The sequence below is a fragment of the Oenanthe melanoleuca genome, chromosome Z, assembly GCF_029582105.1.
Source record: "Oenanthe melanoleuca isolate GR-GAL-2019-014 chromosome Z, OMel1.0, whole genome shotgun sequence".
NCBI lineage: Eukaryota > Metazoa > Chordata > Aves > Passeriformes > Muscicapidae > Oenanthe > Oenanthe melanoleuca.
In genome coordinates, this window is record NC_079362.1 from 42340401 (window position 1) to 42353569 (window position 13169).

General features: G+C 41.2%; 2 protein-coding genes across 2 annotated transcripts in view; one reads left to right on the plus strand and one right to left on the minus strand.

The window, feature by feature from the left end:
* Positions 1 to 2306: 2306 nt before the first annotated feature.
* On the minus strand, positions 2307 to 9136 carry LOC130265471 (translation initiation factor IF-2-like). The gene is made up of 2 exons (XM_056514570.1): positions 7931 to 9136; positions 2307 to 5198 (listed from the first exon to the last, which is right to left on the minus strand). The coding sequence occupies exon 1, from the start codon at positions 9134 to 9136 to the stop codon at positions 8240 to 8242; it is 897 nt and encodes a 298-aa protein (XP_056370545.1). The 3' UTR covers positions 2307 to 5198; positions 7931 to 8239.
* Positions 9137 to 9284: 148 nt separating this feature from the next.
* Positions 9285 to 13169, plus strand: part of LOC130264857 (guanine nucleotide-binding protein G(q) subunit alpha) — a 113246-nt gene continuing 109361 nt past the window's right edge. Inside the window, exon 1 of the mRNA XM_056513446.1 lies at positions 9285 to 9429. Within this exon, the coding sequence (XP_056369421.1) occupies positions 9294 to 9429 (136 nt within the window). The 5' untranslated portion in view covers positions 9285 to 9293. The remainder of the gene's footprint in view (positions 9430 to 13169) is intronic.

The window sequence follows — 13169 nt, forward strand, 5'->3', positions numbered from 1 at the left end:
TCCCTCTCTAGACAATGTAGGGAACAGATAAATTGTGAATGATCTGAGGGTAAAAACAAATGTCTTCATGAATCTTGGAGTGCTGTCTCTCTAGTGACACCAAAGAAAAAAAAAGTGGCATCAAAAATCAATCACTTTGGTTTACTGGTTTATTTTGCCATGAACTATCACAAAGGAGCAATGTGATCCTTGAAAAGAGTGCAGGTAGATACTGTAATGGGGTCCTTGCAGAAGACATTAAATCTGAGGAGCTGATCTTGAAAAGGCCGCGTTTCTCCTATTGGAACTTGCACTTGAGAATGCCATATGTTATTAATATGATTTGTAAATTACCTTGGGAAAGGTAAACTGTAGAGGGATCAAGGGGCAGAATGTATTGATCCTGACTCGGAGACCAGTGTACACTGCAGCTAACATGGGACAGCTGCAGACAGCTCCCGCTCAGCATGGCCATGATACCTCCTCCATGGACTTGCCCTTTAAACAGACCTGTTTTCTTGTAAGGAAGTTAAAGGTGACCTTAAATGACTGAAATGGTGAGTTTCTTCCCTGAGACAGGATCTGCTCTGTGCAGTCAGTGTGCCATAGAAAAATCCATTGGGGCACTGTTCAATGCTGTGTGGAGTGCTGAGCACTTCAGGAGATGTAAGATATTACTTTCTATACCCTTCTTCTTAGCCTGTCTTTTTGTAGCAACCTTACTAAGCCACTTGTTGGGCTTTTGTCACTGAAATCTAGAAAAACCCCTGCACCAGTTCGCTCTCACCTCATGCCACACCTGTGTGCAGAAGAGATGGTATTTGGCGTTACTAGGCCAAAGAAAATAGATGTTTGCTTAACTACTTTTTGGAAATCAGAGTGGTAAAAAGGGAAGATTATTTCATTAGAAGAATTTTGAACTCCATGGGGAAACTTAAGGAGAAGTACCAATACATATATGATACACTAGAGAGAATTTTTAATTTTTTTTCTTTTTTTTTACAATACTTTGACCTTAAGGTTACCTGTAAGGAGACTAGCAGAGACTCTTTATAAGACTGGGTATAACAACACTTGAAATAAGCAGCACATTAGTATTTTTCAGCTGTTAAAATAATGAAAGCACAAAACTCCAAATAAAACTCAGCCTATGTGCAAAGGCAGGCTTTTTTTTCTGGAAAAAAAAGCCTTATTTAACAAAGAAATACTAATAAACTGATAAAAATGCTTTGATCATGAGTACTGATGATCATCTTGAACTCAGAAACTATATAGTATAGATAAATCTGGCCATTATGAGATTAAATACTTTCAGTGAATAATATTTGTAATGTCAATCAGGATGTGGGTCAGAATTCTAATTCTTAGAGTGCTCTTTGTTACTTGCAATGGTAATAATGTAAAAGTAGATGTAAAATGTAAAATCAAAAAGTAGATTTACAAGTAGTTATTTATTATAAATTGCAGTGGGAGTTTCCAAATCACTTACCTGAATAAATAACAGCTTTTTAAAAGCTATCTGGAAAAGTAAATTAAATTACTCGTATGAATGTGCCAATAAATAATAAGTTCTATGATCCACCAATTTCAAAGGGAACAAGATTAAGTGTATGCATACACAAACAATAAATCATATCTTTATATGCAAAACTTGGAAAATTATTGTATGTGAAGCTGTACATTTGGCTATGAATGCCAAAAGCCTTGAGAGTACTAACAACTTGGAAAACAACTTAAGCACTCTGGTTCTCTCCACTGTTAATAGCACATTACCAGAAACATAAAATGAGTACTTGTTAAATTGTTAAATTTTCTCTTCTAGCTGACTGATATTTTACACATCAAAACAAAATCCAAGTTTTCCATCTTTTTGTATGGAAAGAACAGTAGGGGGAGCTCAAAGCTTTTCTTTTTTTTTCTCCCCTCTCCTGTAAATCTCAGATTTATGACTAATTTCTTAGCAGAAGCAGGTATTAATGACAAAAGTTTTCCCTCATAAATACAAGAGGTTTGAGTATCCTATGTAATTCCAAGTACAGCTACAATTACTCTCAGTATCAGTTTTAGTAAACTAAAATGTAACCACTGATTCTTTTGAAAAACTTCCAGTCTCTTCGAAGTTGTAGTTCTGTTAAACACTCTTTATTTTGGAGTAAAAGAAATTATCTTTTTTCTCCTTAAATATATAACTATCAAAACAAAACTAAATTTTTGGAGAATTTTTATTTAGATTCTGTGTAAAGCAACACAAACCCACAATTCAAAATACAACCAGATTAGGAAGCAGTCCCATAGAAATACAGTACCTTGACAGCCTGCTTCACAATTATACCTGTACCAGGATAATATGTGGGTTTTATCCAAATTTGTATTTAACAATCTTAGCACTCTATCAAATTCTCTATATATGTCCAAAGCAGCATTTTCTAAGTGTTGAAAAGTCTCTATTCTCTGTCTCTTGGGACAAATGTAACAAATGTTATCCTTTTCCTTACTAAAGAATTTCTGTAATTCCCTGAAATGTTATTATAGATTCACCAATCTTCCTTGAGATTATAGAGCACTATCTAAATTCCATGTTAACTGCAGGAGAATTTGACTAATAACAGCAATCATTGCACTGCTACTATTAGCTGTGCATCTCTGGCATGAGAATTTTTTCTATTTCTGCCCAAATTCAAGTTCACAAATCATCCACTGGTTCAGGAAACACATTATGTGGCTATCTGAGGTTATAGTTATATAAACTGAGGTTATAGGTATAACTAATGTTATGTAACTGTAACTATAGTTATAAAATGAGGCTTACAATTCAACCCACATTTTTACTTCAGTATGTAACTGAGTGCCTTGAATTCCTGCTTGATACTTCCTAAAGTATCAAATGGAAGCCAATTATTTTTCTATCTTCCAACTCAGTTTTCTCAGTAACTTTAAATACTTACATGGAAATACTATTTTTGTCAAGTATTTGTGATGGTTTTATATAAGATTTAATGAGGACCATTTTTTTCTAAGTACTACAAGCTTTTCTAATAGATTTTCATATAAAGAAAGAAAGATACCTCTCCTATTACTGTACTTCCACTTAGAGGAAAACATTGATCACCTGCTGTCTTAAGATTCTTCTCTGCATTCGCTTTAAAACCATGAATACTTGAAACAGTCTCCTGATGGACTTCTGTTGTAATGTTTTTATATCAATAAAAATAATTTAATTGCTCATCTGAAAATGCAATTGACTAGTCATAAATTTAATCCTTATGTCACTTATCCCTCACACATTTCCCTATGATTTTCATTAGGAGATTTGGTAGTAAGGTGCAAAATACATTGATGCTTCTATCAACACAAGATATGAAGCATATACAAAGTACAGAATTAATTCCTTAAGCTTCTAAATTCTTGCATTTAATTTGTGTATAAATTGCATATTGAAAAAATAATTTTATGAAGAATTATTACATGAATGTGGGTATTTATTTTCTGTTCATTTTCACTAGAAAAATAATTTTTCACTTTACATACTAAACTTTGGTGCAAGATTGTGAAAAGTATTGAAGAATGCTTTGATTTTGGATTAGTCTTCCATTATAAAATTATGGGCAATGAGGTGGTTATCCATGGTCCTTCTAGTGACATACTTTGGATTGCAAGAAAATAACCTCAGCTGATTCACTCTTTGGAAGAAGGAAAGATTTACAAATAATACTTTTCCATTAAATACCAAAAGAACTACCTCTGTCTGGGTAATGTGTAACTTTTGCTTCCCTGTCCTGTGACACAGCTAAGATGGGAACTAAGATGGGAATGAGGGCCTAGCAGTATATGCTTTCTAATGGTTAGACTATTTTTGAAATAGTCACTGAACAAACTGGAGGAGTCATAGGATTACAGTGTATATGTTAAATATCTTTAAGGGAGCTCAGGGTCTGACACTACTGTGTATGATAGTGAAAAGCAATGCAATTCCATTGAAAATGATAGAGTTACTATGCTATTAAACTTAAATGAAATCAGAATTAGGAAGCATATATCCAAGAGTAGACTATAGGGGAAGAGTAAAAGCTAGAACAGAATGTTTGAGGTCTTAGATAAATAATCCAAACATACAATGCCATTAACCCAGCAGAGCATGAGAAGTCCTGCTCATGGCAAATGAGCTAGATATTATACAAGGTCTCTGTAGGTTAAAAAATACATCTGATTATATACATGAAAAACTTACTTTGGACTTGCACAAAAATAAGAAACCCCTAAAGAAAAAAAACTGCCTTGTTAAAAATTCAAGAAGCTGAAAGAAAAATGTGCTTGAATGTGACGAACATAATAAATGCACATAAAAGGTATTTTAACAAAAACAACAGTATTTCTATGATGCTAAAAGATGAATTTATAATTTACGTCACGGAGGTGGAAGACTAGTATCTCCCATACTGTATCCTGGGCTGAACACTTAATCACAGGCTTTGCTGAAACTTTTGGGAGGAGATTTTAACCTATATAACTGTAAAATAATAAAAATACTAATAAGCCTGGATGCCTAATTGGCATCCATTTCATGGTAAAAGCAATACAATAGAACAAAAGATTCAGAGGAACAGGTGCCAGTACTGAGGACTTAAGTGTTCCTTGTCAGTGAGTGGCCATATTACTGTAGTATCAGCTCATACGCTGCCAATTTATTAATGCAATTTGTCATGTGGCTATGTCAAGCATGGTGAGATTTTTTGCTTTGGGTTTTTGTTTTTTTTTCAGGGTTGAAATTTATGGTCCTGTTCCACCAGACTTGTGCAGAACAATACAGGAACAACTGGCTCCTGCAGGTGATCCGGCAGCTTATTCCCACAGAAGCGGTGGTCTGGATCACACTGTGCCTACCAGACGTTTTCCATGAGAAGGATTGAAGGGTCGACCGAAGCTTTGTGAAAGACAATGCAAATCCTTAAACTAACAGCAAACTCTGGGAAAATACCCAGTCAAGCAAGCAAGCAAGCAACAAACCCTAACGACCAACAAAATTCCCACCCAACACAATACACCAGGATCAGTTCAGCGCACGGTTAAGGAGCCAAATCATGCGGCTGGTGGGCGGTGGTGCTGGAGCGGGCAGCGGGAGCGCTGTGGACGGCTGGCTTGGCTCCTGGTGCGTCCCGCTCCGTGCTGTGCTTGGGGGGCACGGCGGGGCTGCCACACGCGCTTCTCTGCACGACACCCCTCTGAAGAACAAAAGCATTTTGAAATGTACTTGAGCTATTTCAGAGGTAGGTCATCCGTAAGAACCTCAACATGCAAACAGGTAGAATGAAAGAAGTTTCTAAAATTCCACATAAATCAGGTGAAAAAACAAGGGGGTTAACTCTTGCCTAGTCGTTAGCCTGTACCTTAGCACCTTGGCAGGCACCTTTTGCATAGAAATGAGTTACACTGAGAAACATTCAGAAGATAATTTGTCAAAACTACACACACTGAACCAATGGATAGCAGTTGAAGGAAGTTGCAAATACTAGATGTTATTCATTTAACACCAGAGGAACAGCAAATCCATTTTATTTGGGCTTATTTTTTCCCCCTTAGAAAAAAGAAAACAACAACAACAACAACACAAAAAAACCCCACAACAACAACAAAAAACAAAAACAAAACCAAAAAACAACCCAAGCAAGACCAGCAAACAAAAACCTGATCAGGAAGGCATACTGGAAGGATAATTTGCTCAACTCAGACATACTGACAGCCTCTAAGTTTACTGGAAGCATTCACAAAAAAGATTGGGATGTACTTGTGTGTATCACTGTGCAAATGTCTTCTTAATGCACAATGGCAACTAAAAAGCACTCACAAGATATCCCATTGCTTAAGACGGGAGGCTTACTAATTATGAAAATCCTATGGTGTTGCTATACACAATCTTCTCTTTTACTGTCATGTGAGTAGCAAGTCCAGATACCATTTGGAACTTGTCAAAACATCACAGAAAACCTGTCTTGGGCAGAAGAGACAGAGGAGAGTCACAAGAAATATCTTCATGCATATGGAAGGAAGCAATTGAAAACTGGGATAGATTAGTGCAGAGAATGTTATGGACATTAAAAAACATAGCTGTAGTTTCCAAATCTTTAGTGTTTTACGTGTAAGAATACCAAAGACACAAGGTGTTTTATACCATCTTTTCTCCCTCTGTCAGTCTCACTTTTAATTTCCTGTGGCAGTAAGCAACATGAAAACGTCTCACAGGCAATGGGTTGCTATGAGCCATGCACTGGAGACTACTTGGATAGAGGAATATGAGATTAGTGCTATAGGGAGGTTTATTAGGAAGTATCTAACCGGAATTGGGTAACAGTATGGATAGTATCTATGGATAATAATTACCTGTATGGGCAATAAAGATTTCTGTCATTTACTGATAGTTGTTATTAGGATAAAATATTTATAAATGATGTTTCACATTTCAAAACAAAAGCCAACCATTATGGAATTGAGGTCTGGAAAGAAATTTCCTCATAGGTTTATTATCATGTAATTGTCCATAATGGGGTTCTTCTGACTTCCACTAAGTCATGAAGCGAATGAGTAAAACAGTGTATAATGGCTATCTGCTGATGCCATATGCAGGACTAGATGGCTCATCCATTACAAATCTGAAGACATTTATTCTGTAAAGATTTCAAATCTAGTTATATCAATAGAGGTGTAACATACAGATTACATGTATGGTCTATGGGGTGTCTTTTCTCATTAAAAATGCAAAATTAAATGACAGTTCTGCATTTAAGGTACATACTGTGTTCATGCCTTCTATTCTGTGTGTACAAAACAGTCAAGAAAGTTTAGTCTAACTTCTTCTACTGCAGACTATTTTATCAGAACAGTGTGCCCTCAGTTTTGGAGAGGATATTGATTCACTTTGCCTAAATGTTGGAAACCTGTCCCTAACCTTTTTTCAAGATGTGATTCCTGGAGATTATTGCCGTGGATTTGGGCATCGTGTACAAAATATCCAGCAAGTATTTCTTGCTTCGCTCTTTTTGGACTCTGGCATTTAGAAGAAAACTGTAGTATTTATCCCAAACACCCAGATAATTATTTTCTTGAAGTAACGTCCCCCTCTTTTTTTTTTTTTTTACTTTTTGTCTCTGTAATTCAGTGTTGGCACTTTAGAAACCTTAATTGCGTGTAATATTAATGCATCTGGGATCAGAACAATACAGGTGAATACATAGATATATACAGGTGAATACATAGATACACTTATATACATACAGGTTTTAAAACTAAGAATATGTTTTGAAAGAAATATAATCTGTTCTTAATAGCTGGAACTACCCAGTTTTGACTAAAAGTCATTGACTGGAATAAAGAAAAAAGATTCCAAGTTGTATCAACCATTTTTATACGTTAGATATACTAGTACAATCTAGATCTATGAGGAAATCATACTTCTTTTAAGTAATGATTTTTTTTCATGCTCAAAAAAATTGATTGAATGTATTATTTTCCTGCTTGTTTTATTCTCTTTGTTTATTTTTAATTCCCTCATTTTCTTACTCTTTAGGGCAGACCTTATCTAAATAATTTTGTCAGTACATATGGAAGCTTTTAGGAAAGAGCATATGAATTTCAAAACAGATGTCAGCAGGTGCTGGTGAGGTATCAGACATGAAATTAGAAGATAGTGATGTGCCCTTCTACCCACTACCTAGGCTAGTACCAGATTCGCAGCCGATTTGGCAACATTCCTAGATAGAAGTAGCTTAAAATGGAGGTGGCCAAAGGAAGTGCAGGTGTGGGAATTCCGTGAGGAGTTTATGAATTCACAAAAACTAGAAGATGCATCAGTGCATTCTGCTCGATTGTATGCCATCACCCTGGAGGCTACCGAAACCTTCGTGGGGACAGCTTTCCAGGGACGGGGCCTGAGGCAGGGGCTGGGGCGAACAGAACTCACCGCAGCCACACCGGCGGCGTTCCGTGGGGTGCCCCAGCGCGCTGGTGCCCAACGCAGCGCTTTGCCTTCCCAGCAGGGAGTCAGGGCACCAAACCTTCCGGGTGCCTGACGGGGTGCGTGTGCCAGCTCTGCCTTCCCATTCCGGCCAAAGGTGGAAAAGGCATTTTCGTCTCCTTACTGCTTCCTTCCTTTCAGCCGGCCACATTTTCCGCCGGTCCCTGCCAACCCAACTCATCTCTCCTAGGATGGGAACTGAATAAAAATGCGTGCCCACGACTGAAAACAAAGGAATCGAAAACAAATACGGCGTTAGGCAAGGCGCTGCCCGGCAGGACAAACCGGAGCACGCACAGCTCCTCGCAGCCATTTGGCGTGAGGATCCGTTCCGCCTCTCCCCGCACCTCCTCCCGTGCCCTCCTCCTCCGCCGCGGCAGGGGGGCCCTGGGGGCGGCCCCGCGCGGGCGGGGGCTCGGCTGCCCCGGCCGCTCGCCCCCACCGCGCCGCGGGGCGGAGAGAGAGCGGGAGCGGCGGCGGGAGACGGGCCGCCATATTCCTGCCGCACCACGCCCGCGGCGCCCGACCATTTAAAAGCCGGTCGAGCTCGGCCCTTGCTAGTGCACTCCTTTCCCTTTCCGCTGCTCTGTCGGCAACTCGGGCAGGGCCGAACCGAGCGGAGCCGAACGAACAGCGGCAGCTCCCTGGCAGCGAGCTCCGCTTTCCCCCGCCACTACCCCGCCTCCTGCTTGGAAGGGCGAGCGGCCGAGGCGGCGGGAAGGAGGAGCGGCCGCGGGGAAGCTCTTCCTGCCGGGCAGCGGCGATCTCGCCCACCCCGCAGGAGCCGGGCTCCCGCTCCGGGGGCGGGGAGCGGCGCGGAGATGTGTGCGTGTGCGGAGCGGGGGAGGGATTAGTGGGCATTGCCGCTTCCACGGGGGGTGGGGTGGTCGCGTCGGAGGGCGGCGGGGGTGTCGGCGGCCGCCAGGGACACTCGGGGACCGCGCAGGCTGCGGGCGGCGGCGAGGAAAGGGGAGCAGCGGGGCGAGGGGCGGCTTGGCTGGGTAGCGCTGCTGCTGCCGCGGTGGATGTTTCCATGTTGTTCGGTGCATGATTTAGAGGAGAGGAGGAGTTGGCAGCGGCGGGTGTCAGCGGCAGGGAGCGGGGATCCGCGCCGCCAGCGGCCCTGCCTTTCTTCTTGCCCCTCTGTGGCATCGAGGCTGCTCTGCCTGCGCGCCTGCCCTGCGGCGGCCCCCGGGCTCCCAGAGAGCGCCTGTGCCCCCCGGGGCCGGAGCGGCGGCGGGGTGCGTGTGTGCGAGTGTGCGTGCGGGTTTAGGGGGGGTGGGGGCTGTGTCTGAACCAGTTAGGAAGAATGACTCTGGAGTCCATCATGGCGTGCTGCCTGAGCGAGGAAGCCAAGGAAGCCCGGCGGATCAACGACGAGATCGAGCGGCAGCTGCGTCGAGACAAGCGGGACGCCCGCCGCGAGCTGAAGCTGCTGCTGCTGGGTGAGTGCGGGGCTTCCTCCGCCCGGCTCGGGCCGCCGCCGGCTCGCAAGCCCCAGGTGCCGCCCGGGCATCGCCGCCGGCGCGGTCCGTGCCGGGGCGGCAGCGACAATGCCTGCGGTGCCTCTGGGCGCTCGCCGCCCCCGCCGCGGGGAGCCGCGGGCCGAGCCGCCGCCGCGGGGAGCGGGGCGTGTGTGCCCGCCCGCGGGCATCGTCGGCGGGTGGGCTCGGTGTGGAGCGGGAAGCGGCCTTCCAAAATGGAGAGGGAACGGATGGCGGGTGAGTGAGGGGGCTGCGGGACGAGGGGCAAATGTCGATGTGTGTGGGAGAGCCATGGTAGCGAAGCGCATTAGGGAAGGGATTCGCAGGGGGAGTCGCTGTGCAGGTCGATGGTGGCGGGTGTGATATCTGCATTGTTCCGTGAGCTTCGGGAAGGTTGTTAGCTCACCGGTTGCATTTTTATTGTGGTTTTTATTTATTGAAGCAAAGTAGGATAAGGGGGTCGTGCTCAGCTTGTGCATCGGTTCCTATAAAGGAAAGGGAGCCGCACAGGCCCAGGTGCACATGCCAAACTGAGGGGTAACCTGAAGTGTGCAGGATGATTACAGGATCTTTAATACCGTTGGAATCCACCCACTGGTCAGGAAATAAAACTAACTGTATCAATTCTCCTTAATTAAAGCAGGTTGCTATTTTAAAGCTGCAAGTATATAGCAGCAGCATTTATCTAAAAGAAATTTGCTTTAGGTTAAAGAAAGCCTTTCAAATTAAAATATGCCTGCTTGTGTCCAGTGTGATGTACTGTGTTGCGTAGCTCCCAGGTAATAGTTCCTGCCTGGACTCACAGGCCTTTAAGTATTTTTGCGCTACCGTCTGGTGTGTGGATGAGTATGTTCCAAATGGATGTGAGATGTTTACAAGGAAGATTTTTTTCCTTGGGCCATGTATATGGAAGTAGTGATTTATACTGAGGAAGTAAACTGTCTCTTCAATGAGATAAGACAAGTTGAAAGGAAAAGTTTCAATACATTTTACTTTACTGTTTCCATATGAGTATGTTATTTCCTGACGGTTATCTTCTGGATATGGAGAAGGTTGGGATCTCCAACTGATGTGGTAGAGAAGTAGTGGACATGGATGCAGCACTCACAGTAATAAAGTTCTGTCGGATTTTGGCCTGGTTTTGGTTTATGGCAGTGCGTGGTGTGAGTCTATCAAGATTCACAAAGATGATAAAACAGATTGACCTCTTTTAACAATGTGGATGTCTGAGTATGATTAATGATAGATGCTTGCTTCAGTAGAGACAGTTCATACATTTGACCTGTTACTCATACACAGATTTTTTTTCTGTATATTCCTGATTTTTCTTACAGTAGTGCTAGAGGCTTCTCCCAGATTTTCAGAAATCTATGAAATTCACTGAATGAGACCAATATTACCTAGAGAAGAAATGCAGAGATTCACTTCTGCATTTAGGAATGCAGAACTTGAGCTCCTTTGCAAGGTCCTCCCTACTACTATTGGGATAGGTGATGGTAGACTGGAGTCTAGTTATGGCATCTCTTTGGACCAGACAGTGTGTGGTGATTTGCAGGAGAACAGGGGAGAAGCCAACCCACAGAAAGAATTAGAGAAAACTTACTGAGTTTCTGTATAAAAGATTTCTGTGTTTATCATCGGTGCCAGCTAAGAGTTCCAACAGGCTTGTGGAAGTGGAGGCGTGATGTACTAGAGGTCTAGAGGAGTAAAATTCTGGCTGCATGTACTTAACAGCACATCCATATACATGGGTAATAAAACCAGTACAGAAATTGTTACTATGCATTCTTTTTTTTTTTTGTTTTGTCAGCCTCTGTCATATGTTTGACTGAAACTGTGTGCGTATATGTATTAACACTTAATGATCTTGTATAGTGCAGTGTATGGTGAATGATTGATTCTTGGTGTCTTGGTGTTGTGTAGGCTCAAGTTTAAATTTCTAGAAGAATTTTAGGGAAACCTTTTTCATAAGTGGGTTTATTTAAGTACCTTAGAGGAGTTGTTTTTTTAGTCACTTTCATTGCTTCCCCAGCATAAGCAATTGCTCCGTTAGTAAGTTTGTTGTTTGTATGGGTTATTCACATGGTTATGAGACAGACAAAATAATTTTCAAATGAAAATAGATTCATTAAAAATGGTGAGGCTGGTAGTATGAAAGCCATCTGAACATGCTTAAAGTCATCTGATTTTTTTCCCAATACTAAATAGACATTTACTGTCCAATTTAATCTCTTTCTCCCCATTTTAGGGAGAAAATCACTAGTGCGAATTAATTTTACGTAAACATAAGCAAACATGTTTGTGTTTTCTTTTTTTTACTCAGTCCCACTCTCTTAAGTATCATGAGTCTGAAAAACCTAAGTACATTAAGGGTTTTTAAATATGGGACTAAGGAATATCCTTTGACTTGTAAAGAAAATACTAGTGTAGTTTAAGTTGAGCCTAAGTGACTGTGCGTGTTCTCCAGACTAGTTGAAAGTGCTAAGTGAAAGGTATCACTTACCAGCCTTTCAAGGCATGAACAAGTGCATCTGTGGTAGGTTGTTTTTATTATTACCCTTGCTTAAAAATTAGATATACACACATAAAATGTACATATGTAGCAAACATAAAGGAAAACTTAATCTTTTTGGTTCAGAGGAAGAGGTTTATTTCCTCCATAACTTGTGAAAGACACAGTGCCTTCTTGGAAACTTAGGCTACACGTAATTGTTACTGTGTCACACACACACTGCTTGGTACACTCTTTTAATGTCCTCATGATATATTTTTACTTTTCATTAAATCAAAGAGTAAATCTGAAGTAATTTGTGTAAAACTTTTACTGTGTGCTAAAATTATTTTTAGGCATTAGTTTAAGAATAAACACTCCTTGATTAAACATTAAAATACCACTTTTAGGTAATTTTTTGTACATAATTATTTGAATTTTTTCACATACTAGAACAGAACGAAGTATTTTTTTACAATTGTAATTGTGGAAAGCCAGAATCCATAAATATGCACTGAAGAATATTGCATAGTAGTAGTTTCAGCTAGCACAACTTGGCTGAAGTGTTTCAAGACACTTTGGAACAAATTCAGTCTTCCACCGAATTTGGTTTTAGTCGGTATTTTTCAAACTCTTCTGGATGTCATTACTGCTGAACACTTTGTAAAACCCTGTGATTGTTCTCCAGAGCTTACAGTTGTTAATATTCATCCATTGTTTGCTCTTAGCTGTAAAAACACATTGTTTTTACAATTAGAGAAGAAAACGAAGAGGTATTCTATATTCGCCTATGCCACTGTGTTCTGCATGCTTTTATTTTAAGCATGGATGCATGTATTTATTTTTATGTAGAAAGAGCTGTATATTTACGTGTATAATTTATTGGTCATACTTCCATATATAATTTTTTCTTGCCATCAGTGTAAATTTTCCAGGGACTCAGAAAGCATCATTTGAGCTTGTATGACGGGTTGTTGCCATAAACTGTCAGTCTTGGATGTAGTCTGCCTGTAGACTCTATGTATTAATATTGTACTCTCTTTTTTCTCACTGAGGAATACCTTGAGTATCTAAGAAAATAATCTGCAAGGGCTGTGCTAGCTATGCCTATGTGCCTGTAAACCCTGGCCATATTAGGTACTGGAGATGTCTGTGGCAGTGCTATTTTTTTGCAGCATATTGGTTGGGATTGTGTCACATGCAAAGCATG

Coding starts and splice junctions, on each gene's coding strand:
- LOC130265471 (XM_056514570.1), bottom strand. CDS start 9,136: ATGCCACAGAGGGGCAAGAAGAAAGGCAGGGCCGCTGGCGGCGCGGAT.